General features: G+C 34.5%; 2 protein-coding genes and 1 pseudogene across 3 annotated transcripts; 1 reads left to right on the top strand and 2 right to left on the bottom strand.

Annotated features, from left to right (window-relative positions):
• Window positions 1-4,176: 4,176 nt before the first annotated feature.
• On the bottom strand, window positions 4,177-7,882 carry LOC101498036 (protein NRT1/ PTR FAMILY 5.2-like; annotated as a pseudogene).
• A 3,978-nt stretch (window positions 7,883-11,860) lies between these two features.
• LOC101498370 (BRCA1-associated RING domain protein 1) lies at window positions 11,861-18,435 on the top strand. The gene is made up of 13 exons (XM_004493755.4): window positions 11,861-12,046; window positions 12,133-12,186; window positions 12,304-12,374; window positions 12,640-12,735; window positions 12,833-13,155; window positions 13,282-13,614; window positions 13,758-13,858; window positions 14,054-14,240; window positions 14,334-14,440; window positions 15,540-15,630; window positions 16,714-16,879; window positions 17,435-17,553; window positions 17,955-18,435. The coding sequence occupies exons 1-13, from the start codon at window positions 11,934-11,936 to the stop codon at window positions 18,282-18,284; spliced, it is 2,091 nt and encodes a 696-aa protein (XP_004493812.1). The 5' UTR covers window positions 11,861-11,933; the 3' UTR covers window positions 18,285-18,435.
• A 425-nt stretch (window positions 18,436-18,860) lies between these two features.
• LOC101498711 (protein NRT1/ PTR FAMILY 5.2-like) lies at window positions 18,861-21,736 on the bottom strand. 2 transcript variants are annotated; one of them, XM_004493756.4, is made up of 4 exons: window positions 21,512-21,736; window positions 21,190-21,407; window positions 20,167-20,735; window positions 18,861-19,912 (listed from the first exon to the last, which is right to left on the bottom strand). In XM_004493756.4, exons 1-4 carry the CDS (start codon window positions 21,636-21,638, stop codon window positions 19,018-19,020), a joined length of 1,809 nt encoding a protein of 602 aa, XP_004493813.1. In that variant the 5' UTR covers window positions 21,639-21,736; the 3' UTR covers window positions 18,861-19,017. The 2 variants fall into 2 exon arrangements, with proteins under 2 accessions (XP_004493813.1, XP_027188221.1); XM_027332420.2 differs by having other exon boundaries at window positions 21,516-21,589.
• Window positions 21,737-24,571: the final 2,835 nt, after the last annotated feature.

Consider the following 24,571-nt stretch of genomic DNA (forward strand, 5'->3'; position numbering starts at 1 on the left):
CGCTGCAATGAAGGCTGCAACAATGCTTAAAGGTAGCGCAGCAATGAAGGCTGCAACTTAGGGTTTACAGGCACGGAGGGTTGCGCTGCAATGAAGGCTGCAACAATGCTTAAAGGTAGCGCAGCAATGAAGGCTGCAACTTAGGGTTTACAGGCACGGAGGGTTGCGCTGCAATGAAGGCTGCAACAATGCTTAAAGGTGGCGCAGCAATGAAGGCTGCAACTTAGGGTTTACAGGCACGGAGGGTTGCGCTGCAATGAAGGCTGCAACAATGCTTAAAGGTAGCGCAGCAATGAAGGCTGCAACTTAGGGTTTACAGGCACGGAGGGTTGCGCTGCAATGAAGGCTGCAACAATGCTTAAAGGTAGCGCAGCAATGAAGGCTGCAACTTAGGGTTTACAGGCACGGAGGGTTGCGCTGCAATGAAGGCTGCAACAATGCTTAAAGGTAGCGCAGCAATGAAGGCTGCAACTTAGGGTTTACAGGCACGGAGGGTTGCGCTGCAATGAAGGCTGCAACAATGCTTAAAGGTGGCGCAGCAATGAAGGCTGCAACTTAGGGTTTACAGGCACGGAGGGTTGCGCTGCAATGAAGGCTGCAACAATGCTTAAAGGTAGCGCAGCAATGAAGGCTGCAACTTAGGGTTTACAGGCACGGAGGGTTGCGCTGCAATGAAGGCTGCAACAATGCTTAAAGGTAGCGCAGCAATGAAGGCTGCAACTTAGGGTTTACAGGCACGGAGGGTTGCGCTGCAATGAAGGCTGCAACAATGCTTAAAGGTAGCGCAGCAATGAAGGCTGCAACTTAGGGTTTACAGGCACGGAGGGTTGCGCTGCAATGAAGGCTGCAACAATGCTTAAAGGTGGCGCAGCAATGAAGGCTGCAACTTAGGGTTTACAGGCACGGAGGGTTGCGCTGCAATGAAGGCTGCAACAATGCTTAAAGGTAGCGCAGCAATGAAGGCTGCAACTTAGGGTTTACAGGCACGGAGGGTTGCGCTGCAATGAAGGCTGCAACAATGCTTAAAGGTAGCGCAGCAATGAAGGCTGCAACTTAGGGTTTACAGGCACGGAGGGTTGCGCTGCAATGAAGGCTGCAACAATGCTTAAAGGTAGCGCAGCAATGAAGGCTGCAACTTAGGGTTTACAGGCACGGAGGGTTGCGCTGCAATGAAGGCTGCAACAATGCTTAAAGGTGGCGCAGCAATGAAGGCTGCAACTTAGGGTTTACAGGCACGGAGGGTTGCGCTGCAATGAAGGCTGCAACAATGCTTAAAGGTAGCGCAGCAATGAAGGCTGCAACTTAGGGTTTACAGGCACGGAGGGTTGCGCTGCAATGAAGGCTGCAACAATGCTTAAAGGTAGCGCAGCAATGAAGGCTGCAACTTAGGGTTTACAGGCACGGAGGGTTGCGCTGCAATGAAGGCTGCAACAATGCTTAAAGGTAGCGCAGCAATGAAGGCTGCAACTTAGGGTTTACAGGCACGGAGGGTTGCGCTGCAATGAAGGCTGCAACAATGCTTAAAGGTGGCGCAGCAATGAAGGCTGCAACTTAGGGTTTACAGGCACGGAGGGTTGCGCTGCAATGAAGGCTGCAACAATGCTTAAAGGTAGCGCAGCAATGAAGGCTGCAACTTAGGGTTTACAGGCACGGAGGGTTGCGCTGCAATGAAGGCTGCAACAATGCTTAAAGGTAGCGCAGCAATGAAGGCTGCAACTTAGGGTTTACAGGCACGGAGGGTTGCGCTGCAATGAAGGCTGCAACAATGCTTAAAGGTAGCGCAGCAATGAAGGCTGCAACTTAGGGTTTACAGGCACGGAGGGTTGCGCTGCAATGAAGGCTGCAACAATGCTTAAAGGTGGCGCAGCAATGAAGGCTGCAACTTAGGGTTTACAGGCACGGAGGGTTGCGCTGCAATGAAGGCTGCAACAATGCTTAAAGGTAGCGCAGCAATGAAGGCTGCAACTTAGGGTTTACAGGCACGGAGGGTTGCGCTGCAATGAAGGCTGCAACAATGCTTAAAGGTAGCGCAGCAATGAAGGCTGCAACTTAGGGTTTACAGGCACGGAGGGTTGCGCTGCAATGAAGGCTGCAACAATGCTTAAAGGTAGCGCAGCAATGAAGGCTGCAACTTAGGGTTTACAGGCACGGAGGGTTGCGCTGCAATGAAGGCTGCAACAATGCTTAAAGGTGGCGCAGCAATGAAGGCTGCAACTTAGGGTTTACAGGCACGGAGGGTTGCGCTGCAATGAAGGCTGCAACAATGCTTAAAGGTAGCGCAGCAATGAAGGCTGCAACTTAGGGTTTACAGGCACGGAGGGTTGCGCTGCAATGAAGGCTGCAACAATGCTTAAAGGTAGCGCAGCAATGAAGGCTGCAACTTAGGGTTTACAGGCACGGAGGGTTGCGCTGCAATGAAGGCTGCAACAATGCTTAAAGGTAGCGCAGCAATGAAGGCTGCAACTTAGGGTTTACAGGCACGGAGGGTTGCGCTGCAATGAAGGCTGCAACAATGCTTAAAGGTGGCGCAGCAATGAAGGCTGCAACTTAGGGTTTACAGGCACGGAGGGTTGCGCTGCAATGAAGGCTGCAACAATGCTTAAAGGTAGCGCAGCAATGAAGGCTGCAACTTAGGGTTTACAGGCACGGAGGGTTGCGCTGCAATGAAGGCTGCAACAATGCTTAAAGGTGGCGCAGCAATGAAGGCTGCAACTTAGGGTTTACAGGCACGGTCAGAGGCTCCCAAGGATCAGGAGCTCTGATACCATCTTAAATTTAGAAGGAATAATATTCTTTTCATATTTTATTATGAGGTCACTGGACCTATATATATATACATGAGCCAGGGAAAACAGATCCCTGTCATTATGGGATTGATCCTAAATACATAAACCTAATAATAACAAGATACAACTGTTACAGAAGTACAATAAATATAAAACTGTTACAGAAATACAATAAATATAAAACTGCCTAAAATACTAAGGGGAATCACAGTTTTGACAATTAGAATTCATTTCTTCTGGTGTTCAAGATATTTTAGGATGCTAACACTGATATTTAATGAGATTCAGGTGGACTTTATTAGATTATGCTGGTTTTACTTTTTATTTGATATGAGTCATTAATTAATGGAACTCGTGTAAACTTTGTCTGAAAGAATGTGTTAGATGATATTATTGTTTTTGTTTCTAAGCTACTTGTGTAAAATCAAGTAGTTATGAACTGACTTTGGGTTTGTTTGCTTTCACTTTATATGTACTATGACTTAGAATGGAATATACTAGCTATCTTGGTTGTTAATGTTTTGAATTAACTAGATCCTGAACATTTTGAGATGAGATCATGAGAAGTTTCTTACCCAAAATTAATTAGATCCTATACTTATTTTTTCCCCTGCTCGACTTGAAGAATTCTCAGAATTGATTCTTCATTCTTGGTGGTTTACTTATTTTTCCTTCTATTTTCCTGCTTTTTTTCATTACTAAACTTTCCAAATCACAACTAGAAATAACTCTACGCACAATCCATTAAGCCACTCAACTATTAACTTTAGAATCTGTTCCATTTCTAACCAAACTCATCTAAGCCTCACTTCATACTATTTAGTAATGAGTATGACTACCCATCCAACTACTATATTAACTTGACAATTTTAATTTAATTATTTACTCTTTTTAAGAAATTCTTACCAAGTAACAACTAAAAAACACATCTCAAATGTAGCAAATAAGGCTCTAACAAGACTCACAAACACTGGAAAATATAAACAGTATTAGGCACATGAAGAAATGACTACTCTTAATCAACTGTAAAACGTGTTAAGGTTGAGTATCAATACCTTGGACAGTTCCTTATTACAATATCCCTGTCCTATAATTCTGTGATCTTAGCCAATTTAAAATTGGTTAAACATCACCATAGTAAAATTGAAACAAACAAATAGAAAATGACTCACAAAGTTTTAAACAATTCATATAGTTTTATAACAATTTCACACGACTACGTGATATATAACACACAAACATTAGACAATTTCACACAATGTCAAGCAATTGCACACGAATAACAAATTAGGCAGAACAACAACAAACACATAGCATAACTCATTGGTCTGATGGACAAACCAGACTCTAATACCACTAAATGTGACACCGTGATAAATGCAAAACGTTTTTGAAAACTCATATTTTTATTACATACTAAACTTTCTACAATAATAATAGTTTGTGGTTAAGGGTGTCACACTTTTGTCATCCATAAGTAATTGAATTACATACATCCAAGATATTCTAGCAAATGGTTGTCTTTTTAGCATATAATGGCCGAAAGTACTTAAGTGCAACTGATAAGCTTATTATTCTGTGCAATGAAAGATATTGGCAGTTTTTCTTAGCAGAGGTGCCTTATCATTATGTGAAACTGTCTATGACAATGTCAATGTTTCCAAACAAGAAAAACCACTGCATTCAGCTTTAAGCACGTAAGTGGGAATGGTGCGACGAAGAGAGGAATCACGGGTAGACAAATCTAAAGCTATTTATTTCCTGAAAGGAGAGTAGAAGGAATAAGGTCATGTTTTCCTAGAACTTGACATCTGGTAGTGGCCTTCTTTGGCTTATTCTAGCATTTTCTAAGATGAAGCTGGGTTCATCTCCAAACCTGATTTGTTTTGTTTTACATCAACATTATATACAAAGGACTTGGCAACAAACACAAAGCAAAGGAAGTTGATTAAACTTAGTACTGACATGAATAAGTAATAATAATCTAAATGGGAGATATTTAGGTTATCCAAAACCCAACCTTTGTGACCATGCCTTTGGGTGATATTAGCAATAATTGAAAGAAGGAAAGTACTTAGAAAACTTCCTAAACCCAAGCTGGTTGTGAAATATGATGTTCCGAGACTTTTCATGCCTTCTGGTGCTTGATCATAGAAGAACTCTAACTTGGCAATTTCGACAAAGTTATCAGCAACCCCTGCCAAGGCAAATTGAGGGAGGAGAATAAATATAGAAAGAGGAATTGTATCATGTCGGCCAAAGAGATGGTTTTCTCTTGCAACACTGAGTCTCTTCCTCTCAGCCAAGCATGCAGTGACCATTATTACTATGTGCAGCACTAGGCCAATTCCTAGTCTCTGAAGCATTGTGATCCCTCTGGGGTTTTTTGTGTATCGTCGGATCAAGGGCACAAAAACAAGGTCATACACTACAATGCTTATTAGCATGAAGATAGTTATAAATGCTGTGAGACATGCTGGAGGAATATTAAAATGCGGTCCCATTCTCCTGTCTAGCGTGGTGCCTTGTTTGATGAAAAGTGTTGTTGCTTGGACTACCAAGGTGCTTGGTAAAATTGTTGTAACCAAAATAGGAATCATTTTTGTCATTTGCTTGGTTTCCTCAACTTGTGTCACTGTACAGAGCATCCATGGTGAAGTCTGACCAGTCTTTGTAGCTGCTTTGTCAAGGAAACTACAAGCATAGAAGAGGTAATGTATGCAAAACTCAATTTTCTTGACATGAGATAGTGAAATTTTAAGTGATAAAAGTAATTAGACTTAACCTCAAGGAAGAACTGTGATCAATTTTGTTTCTCCCATTGTATGCATACTCTTCTATACTTAAGTCGTGTAGCTCGTTTGGATCTTCTGGGACAAAAGCGTTCCACTTTCTGATAGCTGCCACAAAGACTTGGAGCATCTTGGTTATAGGGCTACCTGAGGGTAATTTATGCCTATATAGTGGAGTTCCTACGAGAAACACCATTACCGAAATGGCAAGCCCAATCGTAGGAAGGCCATATCCTATAGCCCAGCCCACATTGTCTTGTATGTAAACTAAGAAAGTGTTGGAGAAAAGGGTACCAATGAAAATACTAAAAAACCACCAATTGAAGAAGGAAAGCTTATAAGACCTCTCTTTGGGCTCAAACTCGTCAAATTGGTCTGCTCCCATAGTTGAAATGTTGGCCTTTGTTCCCCCTGTTCCTGCAGCAATGACGTACAAGGCAAGGAAGAAAATACCCCTTTGCAATGGTGATGCCTTGGGGCAATTTTGGTCTGCAACTCCTTCTGCACATTGGGGTGGCCTCAAAGACGGTACTGAAACTGCTAAAGTTAACAAACACATTCCCTGTGGCCAATGAAAAAAATGGCATGTCCATTTTTGAACACATAAGATAGGTAACATACTAAATGATACTTTTGTCAAGTCTGAATCGAACAATAATAAAATTGTACTTGAAATCCATGTGTGAACAATAACACCTGAGAGTGGTAAAAAATGAGCTAATGAGGATAGCATAAGATAGATATACTATAATAGATAAAGATTTTGGGTCAAGATATAAAAGTTAAATCAGTTGCTGTGGTTTGTTATCATAAAAGTGGTTAGTGTGGGTTGGGTTATCAGTCGATGTTGTTATGCAAACTTCTTCATTCGGGGAAACATTCTAATGGTGAGATGCATATCTAGGTGAGATTTTTGGTTTAGCGAGACCGATCTATTTCCCAAGTTTAAGGTTTGAGGATGACCTATTTATCTAATGTGAACATTTTTGAAGCCCTCAGGATTAACTTTTTCTGATTATAATGTTCTAGTTTGGTTTTAAAGATCACAGTGCAATCACACTTTTATAGCGGTTGCAGTAGAGTGCCAAATTGCATCACATATTCTATTTAAAACTAAAGGCCTATTTTGCAAATAGGGCTTAAGCTAGGTTAGAAAAGTCGAATACAAAAGTCGTCATACAGACCCTAAGTGATTACATGACCATGAAATATTAATTTCCTCGTGAGAGAAAATGTTGAAAATCCCCATGTGAGTCAGCCTACATGGTTTGGATTCAGCTATGATATACTCATTGTAAAGTCTTGGGTTAAGATATTTGTCAAATCTGCCGTCGTGGGTTTGTAATAGATACTTGTCCTATTACTAATGATCTTGTTTTTTTACTCCCCCGTACCAATCATCCCAATCATATATGTTTATATTTGGATATACAATTTAATTAAGCATTTAACATTTATCCCATAAATGTTTGTCGTATAAGTACTTATGTATAAGCTATTTCTATAATAAAATAAAAAATAAAGTTAAATTATTTTTATACAAATTATAAGCTCTTTTTGTAAGTTCTTGAAAAAATTATAGAAATTAGTTGAAATCGGCATATGAACATGTAATGTAATAAAATGTTTTCGTTAACTCCCCCAGTCTCCCGCGTACTCATACCAATGAATATACTCAAAGTCTCAAACAAGTCCATAATGTTCAATCAATAATTTTACCTACCACTAAGTAGCAAATATTGAAATGGTGAAAATAAATCTCACTACCTACCAAGAGGTAAATGCATGATGCAATTACAAAGGTCCGATAACGGCCAAGATAAGCATCAGCTATGTAAGCTCCTACAAGTGGCATCATCCACACCGAACCTGCCCAATTGCTAACGTTGTTTGAAGATTTTACAGTACCCTCATGGAGCCTATTTGTTAGATAAATCACTAAGTTTGATGCTATGCCGTAGTAAGCCATTCTTTCAAACACTTCATACCCTATAAATTACACAAAAATAAATGTCATATTCACAAGTCATGATAATTCATTATGTTATATGCTATATATGAAAATAATAAAATGTATTAAAGATAAAAATATTGATATCTAAAAAAATATGTTGAAACTAAAATACATTTCATAGTAGCCTTTTAAGGCCACTAAACAGTTCATTTTACCTACTATGAAGGAACAAGCTTTCCACTGTCCAGTCTTTGATCTTAAAACAGGTCTACCTTTTAGGTCTACTGTACCATCTTGAGTGTAATCTCGTTTCCAACTTGCAGGGCCTTTTTCTTCAACCACTGCCATGATGCTGGACTAGAACAACTACTTGTGTTAGCACTTATGTTAGGAATCGTGCAAGGTTGCTAGCTTTTTCTCCTGAGCTTTTTTTATATTATATATTTTAGGACGGGGAATTTGATTTTAGAAGCTTGGCTTTACCTACCTAAATTTATAGGTTGTCCATTTTGCATGAGCTAACCAACTGATAAATTTTAAAGCCGAAAAACGAAAAGGAATCCGCTAGATTTTTGTTTTGCACTTCTTGTGTTTTCCACAGTTTTCGTCTTTCTTTTTTGCGGTTTTGTTGGGTGTTTACATTTAACTTATCGATCAAGCTATTTTATTGGATTTGGATCTTTGAAGATGACTTGATATTGACATGGCACAAAAGTCTGTCATTGCTGTGCGTTTTTTCCCTTTCTAATAGTCATCACTTGGTCATGTTCATTTGTAATATTATGGCCCTGTTTACGTGTCTCTGTCTCATGTTCATTCTTAAATGAAATACCTTCCTTATTTTAACTTTACTTTGAAACTTAAAAATAAAAATAAAATCGTTATTGCCGAATGAACTTTTTATATAGAACTAATAAGAGTGTCCCATGTGTACAGATGGCTTCATACAAAAGATATACGAAAGCTTGTTATAAAAAAAGATATATAATCTTATTATCGTTATTATTCATAATCTACTTCCATTGGTTAAATTCAAATAAATAGAATAACATGTTTATACGTTGTTTAAAAAAAAACAGCATCATATGTAGTCGGCAGGACGGGGGGACACAAAATGTACACATACCGAGTATGCGTGCAAATGCAATTATAGGACTATATCACATCGCATTCTTTATTACAAATTCCTAACATTAACAATATATTAGAGATTTTAAAATGGGTTGTCCGGCCCATATAAAGCTGGCTCTAACGGGTTGTGGGAGTGTTTTTCAACAGGACTGAAAAGTTTTGTTTTAATATCATCAATAAAAGACTATATGAATTCGACCCTAGACGGGTTGTAGGTTGGGCAGATAACCCACACATTTTTTATAATGCTTTTTTAACTCTTTATATTTTTAATTTTTTTTGCGATTCTTTTAACTTGAAAATTATAGTATACTACTTATGTATTAAGTATGAATTAATTTTAATATCCGTTTTCTTTCATGTCCATTTAAAAAATATTATAATTTACTCTTTATACATGGACTAAGTTTGGATTTTTTCCAATTAACACAAACCCAATTTAAATTTTTCAAAAAAATATATTATCCAAACAACACACAAATAAAAATAAGTTTAAATTGTCCAAAAATTATAGATATTATCTAGCATAACATGGATGAATTTAGATTTGTCAATCATAACCTAAACTCAAACCAAATTCAAATAGAGTGTTAAATAGTTCTGATGTGACTTTATAATAAGTGTTTTTAGACTTCTTGTTCACATTTTACAAAAGTGTTGGATGATTGTCCACTTAGAAAAATAAAGAAATTGATTCTTAAAAATATATAACCAATTAAATATAATAGTCTATCACAAGAGATTATATATATATATATATATATAGTATCCAGTCAGACGGGTTAACTTGAATGGTAACGGGTTTGTTCGGATCGGGCTAAAAAACTTTGTAAAAATTCGAGCTGAAATTATTATGTTCAAACCCTATATTTTAGTGGAATGGATGGAGCCCATTCGAACTAACCCATGTTGACTATTCTACTATATATGAATTTTGCATTCATTAATTTACAAATAAATTGAAAATTAAATTTATATATTGTTGGATTTTATTTTGTGTTGAGTGATAAGTTGCAACAACTTGAATAAGAGAAAGAAGAAGATTATGATAATGATGAAGATTGCACTAAATAATTTCTAAAGAAAATTTAGATTTATTATCTTCGTCAATCTATGTATATTATAGGCAATTAGGATGATTATTCTCTAAAAAATACATTGAAATCCTTGACATAAATTGTATACCAACGGCAATTATATAGATCAATAATATTTTAAAATTTTTTGCTAATAAAAACAAATAAAAGAAACCAAAACATCCATACTTGGGTTCAAATTCACGCTTGTGCAGACTCAAAAGTAGGAGTGATAATAGACTAGATCGTCCGTCACGGGTCTACGATCTGATCTATTTATGGTATGTTCTGTCTGACCTATTTAATAGAAAGGTTAAACTCATGTTTTTTTAAAGCCTATTAATTTAAATAGATTACACTCAAACTATAAAAGTCTTTAGATCATCTGATGAACAAATAAAAGAGAATCTTCTAAACAAAGATTACAATGACTCTGAAGAAACTACTACAATTGTGTCTAACTTTGATGAACACGGTCTCAAACAAGCCTCTAGTGAATCTGTTAATATAAGCAACAATTTGGATGTGTTGCCTTTGATAAATATGCCAAGTAAAATGCTCGTCTATCTCTAATTAGGGGTGATAATAGACTATACCTTATGTTAGGGGTATATGATCTGACCTACTTAAATCCTAGTCTGACTTGATCTATTTAATAAAAAGATTAGACTTAGACTTTTTTTTAAAGCCTATTAGTTTAAATAGGCCAGACTCACACTTATAAAAAAGACTATTAGGCTTGATAAGCCTATATATATATATATATATATATATATTATTAACATTGTTATTTTACATTATTATTTATTAATATTAGTATTTGTTATTTTAAATTTGTTAAATGGGTTCATTTTGTTTCTTTAATTTTTTAAGGTTGTTGTACACTTGCTAGTTATATTTTTTTAGATTTGGTTATGTATAAAAGTCAAATTTATTCTATTTAAAGAAATATACTGTTTAAAATGTTTTAATATAAAATAGACTTTCAAATTATATCAGACTTTTTAAAAATATCAAGGCGGAAAAAAAAACTTATGGTAGACTATAAAGCAAACTTAAAAAAATTAATCGCATATTAGGGGTCTATCAAACCCTAACATAATCTAACATCCCCTACCCATAAGATAAAACCACTATGCCGTCCACCATAATATGAGATTAGAACATCATTATAGTTATGTAATCAATAACTACATGAGTGAGTTAATAGGACATTCCAAATATACTTTTGAAAGTATATCTTGCACCGCTCACACCCCAATCCCAAAAATATTTAAACTAACCCTTTCATTTCAAAATTACATCACATATTTTTTTTACAACTTTTTATGAATTAATTTATTGAATATCTTTTTTTTTTCTTTCATTTATTTAATTTTTGAAATTCACATAAAGTTTTAGGAGCCTATTTTATTTGTCAAAATGTAGAGTGCATGTAGGAACTTCTTGTAAGTATTTTGAAAATTTATTTTCTCTCTCCCACGTACATTTTGAAAACATATCTAATAAAAATATTATACTTTTTTATCCTTAATGTGTACATTCAAACATTTTTTTCTCACTTTACATATTCCAGGACTAGACACTTTTTTGTCAACACTTTGGGACTAGACTATATACTAGAGGTGTGTGGTTGTTTTTTTTTTAAGAAAATATATCGATATTTTTCTTGAAAAATTATCTTTCCTATCCTTTTTAAATTAAACAATTGAATTATAAATTGCTCAACTAAACTTAATGTATTTAATTTATTGTATAAATTAATTAATAAATAAAATATATTATTTTTTTTACTAATTATAAAGTATATATTTTTCTTCCAAAACCAAATCTCTGTATTTACGCATACACCCCTATCGTTCCTGAAAAAGGCCTCCTGGCCCAAAGGAAGAAACAAAAAAAATAAAATAAAAAAACCGAAAAGATTAACGGGGGAACCAACGGTGGGAATCGGCTACAAAATCTAAAATAAATGGCGCGACCATTTTAAACAAAAACGTCATCGTTCCAAGGCGCCAATCAAATCCATTATTCCGCGCGCCTCTAATCTTTTTCCAAAACCAAATCTGAACCGTCCACGTAATTCCAAAAACACCATATAACAATAATAAAAACCAAAATGCAAAATAAAACTACCTTCTCTTCCCTCTCTTCTCTTACACCCACACCAGCGCCACTAAAAAAAAAAAAATATATGGAGGATTCTGGAAAATCCACCACCACCAGCACGAGTAAAACTAGTAAACTATTGAATCCATGGATGCTTCACTTTCAAAAACTCGCTCTCGAACTCAAATGCCCTCTCTGGTTCGTATTTTCAATTTATTTATTTATTATTTAGGTTTTGAAACGATAATTTGATCATTTGTTTGCTGTGATTTTGGATCTTGTAGCCTGAGCTTGTTCAAGCAACCGGTATTGCTTCCATGCAATCACTTGTTCTGTAGGTTCGTTGCTTTTTCTTTATGTTCTTTGTTTTATTGATTTGATGAGTTTTTTTGTCGATGAAATTAAACTGTTTTTTAAATCGGGATTTTATTTTATTTTTTAATAATTAATTGCAGTTCCTGCTTGGTGGATTGTACAACGACTGGTTCTGAATGTGCTCTGTGTAACACTAAGTACGCTCAAATAGGTAACTTGTTAAGTTATTATTGTCAAGATACTCATATTTTGTTGATTTAGATTTTCATGTTCTAGGAGCAAGTTTTGGTTTTATTTTAAATTTTGTTAGTCACACCTTTTTTATTTTCAATTATTACTTATTCTATTTAAATAAGTTAAGTTGAATTTTTACCAGTGATGCTTGTTATAATGTTTGATTATTTTTTAAAATTTGATTCAATTATGTGTGTTCTCTCTCGTTTTATTTGTGGGCTTAATGATTTTGGGTGTGCCAGATATAAGGCATGTGCCTTTTGTGGAAAATGTGGTATCGATCTATAAGAGCTTGGATGCAAATTTTTGTGCTAACTTGTTTCAGCAACGCTCTTCTGGTAAGTTGCTTTTCTTTAGCATTTGTTGTGGAATGATAAGAATATAGCTTATTGATTTATGTTTGTTTGACATGTTTTTGTAAATTGGTTAATGTAGATGATCTTAGGGTTTTGGAGCGGTGCCAAAATTTTCCCAATTCAACTTGTAGTAATAAGATGGCTGATGAGGTTATGCAGAATTCATGTATTTCTCATGAGGTTGGGGTTAGCAAGAATGACAAAACCAATATTACAATGCATGGTAGGGGAGCGATTGACGGTATTGTAGGGAAGCCTAATTCAATGGGATGTTCCCAGACCGAAATTGGGGGTCGTGTCGAAATGGACGTGAATCAAGTGACAGCATCAGCACCAGACAGCCCTCCATTTTGTGATACCAAAGGTTCTCATAATGATTGCAGCGATCAAGACATTGAGCAGGTAGGATTTATTTTATTTTATTTTATTCTGGTCTTGATAATTCATGTAGTTAAAAGCAACTTCCCATATTTGGTAGGGCAAATTCTCTCAGTTTGGCATCTTATTCTCTTAAATTTTTCATTTCAGCCATTCAATCTTGGAAGATTGGAAAATTCGTCATTAAAAAGAACAAGCACAGGAAAAAGTAATTTGAATGAAAGAATGGCTCAGTTCAGGTCTGAAAGTTCTGCCTCTGAAAATGAGGGTCTTATGAGAGATCTTAAGAGACAAAAAATCCTCACTAATGGAGATGGTGTTATTCAACATTGCACCACACATCATAATAAGCTTGTGGATTCCCACTGCGACTCCCTTAAAATTGAAAAGGACCTTGGTGCACTCAAGCCTTCAAATGCACCAAATGGCTTGTACCCATGTACAAGCATCTGTTTGTTTTGCCAGTCCTCCGTAATTTCAGAGGTAATATGATACACAACAATGTCATGCACTTCATCAGTGTCTATTGCCATCCTCCTTTCCCTGAGAACCATCTTATTGTCATATTTGTCACTATTCTATTTGATGAAACTATTTTCGTGGTTTTCATGGGGAACCTTTTGTAGGCTACTGGGCCAATGCTGCATTATGCATATGGGATTTCAGTTACCGGAGATGCTGCAATGCAACCAAATGTCATACATGTGCACAGAGTTTGCATTGACTGGTATGCAAACCTGATATCTTGTATATTCATGTACTTGATGTATGTTTTTGGTTGAATCGTTAGAAAAACAGATGTATCCTGATTGATCACGGATTGTTCCCATATCTCTTAATATGCATTAGTTAAATATTTTTGTTCTCTTATAGTTCTGTAAGTATTTAACTGATCCATGTGGTATTAACTTTGGGAACCCAGGGCACCACAAGTGTATTTTGTCGGCGAAACTGTTAAGAATTTGAAGGCAGAAGTGGCCAGGGGAGCAAAGCTTAAATGCACCAAATGTGGTCTAAAGGGAGCTGCTCTTGGTTGCTATGTCAAATCATGTAGACGAACTTATCATGTTACTTGTGCAATGGACATCTCTACTTGCCGTTGGGATCATGTAAATCTTTCCTATATTATTAGTGTTATTTTTGGGATTTGTTTGTGTTTCTGTGCATTTATTTAAACTTTGTTTATGCATTCTGTGGTTCAGGTGGATTTTCTATTGCTATGTCCTGTTCATTCAAATGTCAAATTTCCAAATGAGAAATCCAGGCATAATAAACAGGCAATTCAGAAGCATCCTGTTTCATCACATCTGTATGTTTTTTAAAGTTATCTTCTATTTAAGTTTAGTAGCATGGTATTTTTATAATGGCATGTTCTGCTTATTTCATAACATTTGATTAATTTACAATGTGTTTATTTACTGCCTACTGTTGATGCCTGAAGATTAGGGCATAAATTCGACCACATTTCATACTATGATATAAATACAATAGTTTGCCTCCAAAACCAGAGAAGATTGAATAATTCATAAACAGTGCTTGCTTAGAATTTGCATTGGTGAGAAAATGATGGAAAGAGAGAAAAAAATAGAAGTTGAGAGAATTTGGAAATGCTTTTAATAGAAATCTTGTAGGTACATTAGGAAGGACCTCAAAATATTCCAGATAATGGTAAATTTCAGAAGCAGCAAAGGAATTGGCTGGGGAAGTCGTGGTGCCAAGACCCAGACTGAGAAAATGGTCATTATAACAGAACCAATCACTTCTTTAAGTAAACATATCATACAGTTTTTTGCAAATGGTTGTAGACTCGTAGATCAAGTTTGTGACCCAACAGTGGCCGAAGGTCTATTCTTTTTAGCAAAAACATAAGGGAAATACAAGTAATACAATAGATTCCCTGACTGAGGAAATGCTCATGAGTACATAGTTAGTTACTAGTTTTAGTAGACATATTGTATTTAAGTGCAGATGGTTATAGATCTAGTCTGTGCTCATAGCCTCATATATGGGCCCAAGGCCTATTCTACTAAACATAAAATAAGATAAATACAAGTAATGCAATAGGTGCCCATTCTAAGAAAATACTTGTGATAAAAGAATTAATTTCTAGTTTACAGCAGATACATTGTTTCACTTGAGTGCAGATGTCATTGATCCAATAAGGGCTAGAAGCGTATTCTATCTAATAAACATAAAAGAAATATATGTAAAACAATATGTACAAATATACCTCTAATAGCTCACTCAAGTATTTATTATTATTTGAGTGGGTTTCAGTGTTAAATTTACTGACAGATTTATAGTATATGTGTGTAAGGAAGCTATAAAACATTATTTTGCTCTTATGAGCATACTCTTTTTTCCTGTGTTGTTTTGATACTTTTCTGAGGTTATCTCTGGTGCTGTAGGCCATTTCAACAGTCAAACCAACTTGGAGCTTTACAAGATGATGACAAAAAAATGGTTTTCTGTGGATCTGCTCTATCAAATGAAGAAAAGGTCAGTATCAATGTTGTCTTCTTTCTGTGATTAAGTCTTTTGTTACCTTTATATTCATAACCGTTTCACTGTTAAACCTATGGGTATAAAGAGGATGGGATGGGGAGGGTCGAGAATGTTCCTTGGGTTGATGCTGATGAGCTGCAGCATAACTTCTAATGTGGTGGCGAGTGGAGGGGGGGACTTGCCATAGGAATGATAATATGTTTGTAGGAGAGTGAAAAAGAGAGGTGTGAAGAAATTCAAGGAATTCTTGGTCTGTAATCCTCTCCTAAGGGGCTAAATATGGGATTAGGTAATTTCTTTTTGCAATTATACTTCGGGATAAGGAGCCAGTCCCCTTATACCTTCTCTATTTTGGCACTAGAAGGAGGGCAAAAATTCCAGTGTTCCTTTCTAGTGAAGGAGCCAATCCCCTTTTACCTTGTTAGTAAAATCAGTTCCTCACATTTTCATGTAGACCTCTAGTTACATTTTTGTTGAAGTATTACAATATAAAAGTGTAGATTTCATGCTGAATTGTAAGTTGAACTCTCATTTGGTGATGAAAGCATGTATAAACCATGTAGTACTGACCCTTAAGGTTTAAGGCCTGTTCCATTGTCCAACACGCGAAGACATGTCTAGGACACTAGCTGATATTTCCATTCGGCTGAACATGAAAATGGACATGGCTGGCACCAATTTTTTCCATCTTTTAAGATCAACTAGGGAGTGAAAGGCCTTAAATTGATGGTTAGTAAAAGGTGTAAAACGGTTCAATAGTTAATCATCTAGTTTTAGAATCTTTTTTTTTGTAAAGAAACAAGGTGTTCAAATTGTGTAATGATCTCTCATTACTTTCATGACGAGACTCATTATATCTTGGGAAAAATGTAATAGTTGTTTGATATGATGATGAGCATATAAATCTTGATTCTCAATTTAAATATTTTGTGAGAGACGTTTCTATATATATATATATATATATAATCTCATCTTTTTTTCTTTTAAGTATTTGCTCTAAACTGCTACAGTGCGTTTTTCTATGCTTTACCTATCACATTATTAACTAAATAGCACATTTCCCTCTTGATGGTGCAGGTGCTATTGATTAATTTTGCAAGTAAGGTTGGTGCTACAGTGACCAAGTTTTGGACCTCAGATGTCACCCATGTGATTGCAGCAACTGATGCAAATGGAGCATGCACCAGGACATTGAAAGTTTTAATGGCAATTCTAAATGGACAATGGATCCTAAAAATGGACTGTATGTAATTTTGGCTTCTAATGTTGATTACTTGATTTGATGCTGATATTTTATTTTGATTATTGACAAACATTGATGAATTAGTTAATGTCTTTTTCTTTGGTTTTTACTTTGGAAAGTTGCAATGTCTTCAATTTATATCACTTCATGTTCCATATATTGTTTTTTTCTTACAAATTATTAATGAGCCCCTCTATAAAATGTTCATTTAATTCTGAAGTATCTATTTGATATTGAGGTAGTAATCTTTGTAGCATCGATACTTTTAATTAAAGGCATGCCCCGGTGTCTTGACATGTGTTGGTGTTTGACACTTACACATTCATTACATTCAATTATCATTTTCTGAAATTTTTGCTAGGGCAGTGTCTGTCGTAGTGTCATGTTCTTGTATCCATGCTTCATAGGCAGTAATTAAATTTTATTAAACTGAAGACTATTGGGGCCAGAGGATGGACATGGTGAGGGATAGGGAAATAGAAAATTGGGATGGAGAGCTTTTGCATTTTCTTTTCTTATCTCTGTTCATGTTATCCTACCTATGTTGTACTGTAGGGATAAGAGCATGCATGGAAGTGACAGGTCTTGTAGATGAAGTGCTGTACGAAATTGATCTTGACAACCAAGGGTGTAATGGTGGCCCAAAAGCTGGCCGACTTAGGGCATTGGCCAATGTAAATATTCTTTCATTGCATTTTATGTTCTTTCAAGTCCATGAGATATCATTTGATTGTCAATTAGAATAACAAGCATCTTGATCAAGATTTTGAATGATGGTTGTTATTGTGTTGTGATCTTTGATACTGATAAAAGATTTGAACAAAAAGGACTAATGTGACCACATCTCTGTTTCAATTTGGTTACAAAGATCACACAAACTTTGATGTTGCAATTTCAATTACAGAATTTAAAATCATGGTGTTGATTATTGACTTATTGTTTTCCTTGCCTTGCCACTGAAATATCTAGATGGATAAGATCATTGTTCTATTTAGCTCACTAGTGACTTTAAAATTTGTTTTGTTTTAAGCTTCCATGTCTGCTATTACTCATTGTCTGCTGATATTGATTGTAGGAGCCAAAGCTATTCAGTGGCCTTAAGTTTTATTTTTCTGGTGATTATGATTTGAGTTATAAAGAAGATCTTGAAGATTTAGTTGAAGCAGGAGGCGGTGCTGTTTTGAGAAGCAAGGATGAATTGGAAGTTAGAAGAGATGCAAATTTACTTGTTGTTTATAATCTTGATCCCCCACAAGGATGTAAGCTGGGGGAGGAAGTGTCAATTCTTTGGCAGAGACTGAATGGAGCAGAGGATCTAGCTGCCAATACCCGTGGCCAAGTCATTGGTCACACGTGGATTCTGGAGTCAATTGCTGCATGTAAATTGCAGCCTTTTGTTAGCTAAAATGCATTCCTTAGCTGATATTTTGTCCATCTTTTAATATGATGTTTATTTTGCAAAAGATTTGATAAACTTTGTACAGCATTTCTACTGAATTTATATCTTGTTCTGGCATTCAATTCAATATATTGAAATCCATGTGGAATTTTCTAAATCGTGTTGGTTTTGCTTTTTATTTAATGGGAGGATACTGAAAAATCCAATACTGATAGCAGAGTATTCAATGAGTGACTGAGTTCTGGTGCAAATGAGTTATTAATTGCAGGGAAAATATTCTGAGTTGAGACTTGAGAGAGAAGAGTTTGTTTTTGAAATGAGTTAATCTGTGTTGTTTTTGGTAGAAGGTGAGTTAATCTTTTTTTTACAAATGCTACCTCTAAATGGAAGGCAAAGTGTGAAAGGAAAACAGAAATGTAAACTATTGGGTGAGGGCGTATGCATTAATTTTTATAAAAAAATTGATTAAGAGCAATGATGGTAAAGTTTTTCTTAACTGTGTTTTGTGAATATGTGATTATATAGGACCGTATTACTAAACATGGAAATACAACCACATTTACTAAGTTAACAAATTGACAAGGTAAAATGAAGAAATTTCCATCAAGGCAAAATTGCAAGCTCTAAATAAATCTTACACTTATAAAGAGAATCATGTACTTGTGAACTTTCTTTTTAATGCCCACTTGATTCTCGAAACATTGATTTTTAGACATGAAGAAATAACCAACATATTTCTCTAGGATTTGACATCTGGTTGTGAAGTGTTTTGCCTAAATTTGATATTGTCTTGAGATGAAGTAGCGTGCATCTCCAAACCTGATTTGCTTAGTTTTACATCATTATATACAAAGAACTTGGCAACAACCACAAAGCCAAGGAAGTTGAGGATGTTTAATGCTGCAACAAATGCATAATAATAATCTAAATGGGAGACATTTATATTATCCAAAATCCAACCACTACGACCATGTCTTTGGGTGATATCAGCAACCGCTGATAGAATAAAAGTGCTGAGAAAACCTCCTAAACCATAGGTGGCTGTAGAACATGCTGTTCCGAGGCTTTTCATATTTTCTGGTGCTTGGTCGTAGAAGAACTCCATCATGGCAATCTCAAGAAAGTTATCAGAAATTCCTGACAAGGCATATTGAGGGAGAAGAATGAAAATAGTAAGAGGGATTGTATCATGTAGTCCTAAGAGGTTGTTTTCTCTTGCAACATTGAGTCTCTTCCTCTCAACCAAGCATGCAATGACCAATATAACGATGTTCAACACAAGACCAATTTCTATTCTTTGTAGTATTGTGATTCCTCTAGGATTTTTAGTGTAGCGTCGAATCACAGGCACAAAAACACAATCATAAACTACAATACCTATCATCATGAAGATAATTGTAAATGCTGAGAGACTTGCAGGAGAGACATTAAAATGAGGTCCCATTCTTTTGTCTAACGTCATGCCTTGTTTAATAAAGAGTGTGCCAATGTGCATTCCAAAAGTGCATGGAATAATTGAGAAAATCAAAACAGGAATCAGTTTTGACATTTGTTTAGTTTCCTCAATTTGTGTCACTGTACAAAGCATCCATGATGAGTTTTGTCCGGTCTTTATAGCTGCTTTATCAAGGAAACTACAAGCAAAACAAGCAAAGAAAAGAGTGATGCACACACATTAAATAATTAAATAGTTCAAGTCAAATTTTCGTTTTATGTAAAAAAACAAGTAAATAAGTGTTAGTACCATAGAAATTCACATCAGTGCCACTAAGTTTATATGAAGCCTATGTAATTTAGTGGGGCTCGTGTGATGAAAAGAAATAGGGTGTTGCCGGTACACCAACAAATATAGTGAAATTCCAGGAGATAAAAATTAATTAGACCTAACCTTAAGAAAGAGGTGTGAGCAATTCTAATTCTACCATTACATGCATACTCCTCCATACTCAACTCATGTAGCTCTTTTGTATCTTCTGGGACACGTAACTTCCATTTTCTCATAGCAGCCACAAATACTTGAAGCATTCTAGTTATAGGGCTCCCTGGAGGCAACTTGTGTCTATAAAGTGGTGTGCCTAATAGAAACACGAAGATTGAAAATGCGAGCCCAATGGTTGGAAGACCATATCCAAGGGTCCAACCTATATTATCTTGTATGTAAACAAATAAAGTGGTAGAAAAAAGGACACCTATCAAAATGGTAAAGTACCACCAATTAAAGAAGGAAAGTTTATGAGATTTCTCTCTAGGATCAAAGTCATCAAATTGGTCTGCTCCCATTGTAGAAATGTTGGGTTTGGTTCCCCCGGTACCTAAAACAATGATGTACAAGGCAAAAAAGAAAATTCCTTTTTGCAACGGTGATGCCTTGGGGCAATTTTGGAATTTGACGCCTACATCACAATTTGGTGGTCTTAATGATGGTAATGAAACTGATAGAGTCAACAAACACATTCCCTGTGGCAAAAAAAAAAAAAAAAACAAATGTTTATCAAATATTAAATTATGTAGCCAAAGAAAACAAATGTCTGTCAAATATTAAATTAGGTAAAGTACCAAATCATACATAATATTATTTCAAAATGAGTAAAATATTATATATACTATAAAAAAAATAAAAAAAATATGCATTCTTAAGTTTGGTGTTGTATGTAATTTGTATTCCAACGTGGCTAGTGTGAGTTTTACTCATCCATACCATAAAATTAACTTCTCAAAGAGAAGATATTGATGTTCCAACTAAACTCCTAATTATAAAAGCTCATTTCTCTATTGAGTTAAGACAAAAAAATTTCAAGGTTAGAATTTTTGGTCTATTTCTTAAGTTTAAGACCCAAAACATGATATGTTTACTTTATAAATAAATGTTTAAATGTATCAAAAGTATCATATAAAATCTCACAATTCATACCACAAGATAAATGCACGAAGCAAATACAAAAGTCCAATATCGACCAAGATAAGTATCAGCTACGTAAGCTCCTGCAAGTGGCATAATCCACACCGATCCTCCCCAATTACTAATATTGTTTGAAGCTTCCACAGTACCTTGATGGAACTTATTTGTTAGATACACCACTAAGTTTGTTGATATTCCATAATAAGCCATCCTCTCAAACAATTCATACCCTATAAATTACACATACACGAATGTGTCACAAAGTTCTTATATACATAAATGATTAAGGTGTCTTTAACAATGACATATAAGGAAGTATAAGACTTCATTTTACCTACAAGGAAGTAGCAAGCTTTCCACCTTCCAGTTTTTGATCTTAAAACAGGTCTACCTTGTAAGTCTACCGTGCCATCTTGAGTGTAATCTTCTTCTAATTGCCCTTTTTCTTCAATGACTTCCATGATACTAAACAAGAACAACTATACTACGGGGTCTTTCATTTTGCATGAGCTAACATGATGTAGAAACTCTTAGGCCAAAAATTATAAAGCTCAATGCACCGCGTTTTTATTTTGTACTACATTATGTCATTTTTTTAATATTTTTTTACAATTTTGACCAATTTTTTATTTAGTATATTCTTTGGAGTTTACCTCCTCGACCAAGCAATTAGATCTTTGAAATTAACATGGCACAAAAAGGCATGAGCTTACAAAAAGAAAAATAAATAAATTAAAATGGCTTTTCAACCTTCCCATATATGTGTGTTTTTTTTCATTCCCTTTCTAGTCACTCGTAATACTAATTTATAAAGCCATGGCTCACACATCTCTATCCCTGTCTCTTGCTTTTTTGACAGCCTATGTGCGTGTGTGTGTTTTTTTGGTCTAGTGTGTATGTTTTTTTAATTGAACTAGAGTTTGAAAGTGAAGTGAAGAAAAAAATTGTAATTGTCGAAAGCATTTTTATGTGCGAAAATGATCCAATACTTGTACACCTCAATCAAATATATATGTTAATTTATAATTTTTTTTACTAAAAACAAAATTTATTCATTTAAAATGATAGATTACATCAATCAAGAACAAATTAAATATAATTTCGTCAAAAACTAAAAATGATGAATATATAAATACAATCACAATATTCAAATTAATGACATATATACCGCGGACAAAATATTTACAATTTTAACAAATTAAAAAAATCTGAATATTTATATATCTAAATCTGCATGATTGAGAATGTTGGAATTATTTTTTGAATATGTCAATTGATAGTTATTATTTATTATTACTTATAATCTTTATTTGTTATATGGATTGTTTGGAGTCACAACTAAAATCATTAAATGTCAGCCATCCGATCAAAGATTAAATTATTATATTTTAATAATAAAAAATTTTATTTAAAAAACTCAAAATTCATCTTAAAATTTAAACTTGTGATTTTTGATGGAACGGTTGAGATACGTGCCAGATTTTGATACCATCAAGGAATCTGTTTTTGGAAGGGAGCCATTTTATTTTGGGTGTTTTTCCTTTGAAGAGCACCAATATATAAAAAATTGAGGTAACACATAATCCTTGATATTATGTCTATATAAAGTTTTTCAGCTATAAGGGGAAAGGTTATATACACCCACGTCAAATAATAGTAGGCTAAACTCTACGGATTTACACGGTGCATATTTTTGGAATTGCCTTGGCATTAAGTAAAATCACGGCGAAAAAATACGTCAGAGTAAAAGCGATGTTTTATGTAGCTTCTGGTTTTTACGGTAGAAAGTGAATTATAGGACGCAAAAAAGTTGGTTAAATATACATTCAAACACATATGATATCTAATTAATATTTGATCTTTAAAACAACATTTTCATTGTATGACTCATGTGATGAAGCTTGAAAGCAAATAATCTTGCTTTCTAAATTATGCATTTTGATATGCATTCTAAGTCGTATTTTGATTATGTAAAATATTAGGTCAAAACTTCTTGCGCATCGTTCCATTTGAAGCGTGTCTTATATTTAGAATATTATCTTCAAACTAATTCATTACATTTATTGTGTATTTTGTTGGAATATTTTATTAATATTTTAATTAATTATTATATTTCAATATTATTATGTGGGTATATATCTTTATTTATTAGCTATTTATTAGTTAAGAGTTTTGATGCAAATTTAATTATGAATTTAATTAAATTTTTAATTAGATAATTAATTAAATATTTAATTAATTGATATGAGTTCAATATAAGTAGATGTGATTGACAATCCATTTGAGAATAATGAGAATCCTAATTGACAATCACCCTATATATAAGTTATAGTCTCCAATATATCAGACATGCATATTGTTTCTTCTCTCCATATGAAATTTTTGGAGCATAATAAGTCTAGTTTGAATAAAAGCTACAAGTCATCATATCGATACTTAAAGACGATTCATGATTACCACAAAGAGATGGTCAACTATAAATTTCTAAAATCTAATATCTTTGATAAATCAATATATTGTAGATTTTAAAGTAATCAAAATTTAATGTCTATTTTTGATGTTTATAGCATGCTTCTTTGAATACTATTAAGTTTCTGCAACATAGTATATGCAAAACATGTTGTAGTACCCTAATTTTGTCCATTTTGAAAACAAATATAAGAAGGAAATATGTATTTAAAAAAGGAAATAAAAATAATTACAATAAATAATTTCATTATATATTAAATTTACAATTTCAAATCTAATTAGAGTTTTAAAACCAAATCAAATTACAAACTAAAATAAAGGCAAAAATAAATTACAATAAAATTTAAATCAGATCAAGCCAGCCTTGCTATGTTGACTTTGTTCACTGCCAAACTCTGCCATGTTGATGATGACTGTCATTGATGCACAAGCCATGCTTATGGGTACATCTGTTCCTGTTTTAACTGAATTGAGAAACATAAAAACATAATTTTTTAAATCAGTCTTGGTACACATTGTGCAGAACAAAGAGACAACCTTTAGAGTTTAAAAAAAAGAAACTAAAAGACAAATTAAAGCTCAGCAATAGAACAGATCAAAGCAAGTAAATCAAAATCATGAATGCATCAGAGGTGTAGAAAAAACGCAGATGATGAGCAAAGGAAAAAAACATCAAACAGGAAATAGATAGAACAGAGACACAGCCAAGAAAACAACTAATCAGATAAAAAAACTCTATAAATACATCTGTTTTTTTTTACAAGGGGAGAGACATTTTTTTTGAGGAGGAGAAATCTGAGATTAATACCACTAAAAAACGCATAGAAAGAAGGAGAAAAAAATTGGATACTAAGAAAAAAACACCGTAAAAGAAGAAGGAAAAAACAAGAGTAGTAGTAGCAAAGGAAAAAACCAAAGTTAAGTT

This window comes from Cicer arietinum, chromosome 3 (assembly GCF_000331145.2).
Source record: "Cicer arietinum cultivar CDC Frontier isolate Library 1 chromosome 3, Cicar.CDCFrontier_v2.0, whole genome shotgun sequence".
In the NCBI taxonomy this organism is placed as follows: domain Eukaryota; kingdom Viridiplantae; phylum Streptophyta; class Magnoliopsida; order Fabales; family Fabaceae; genus Cicer; species Cicer arietinum.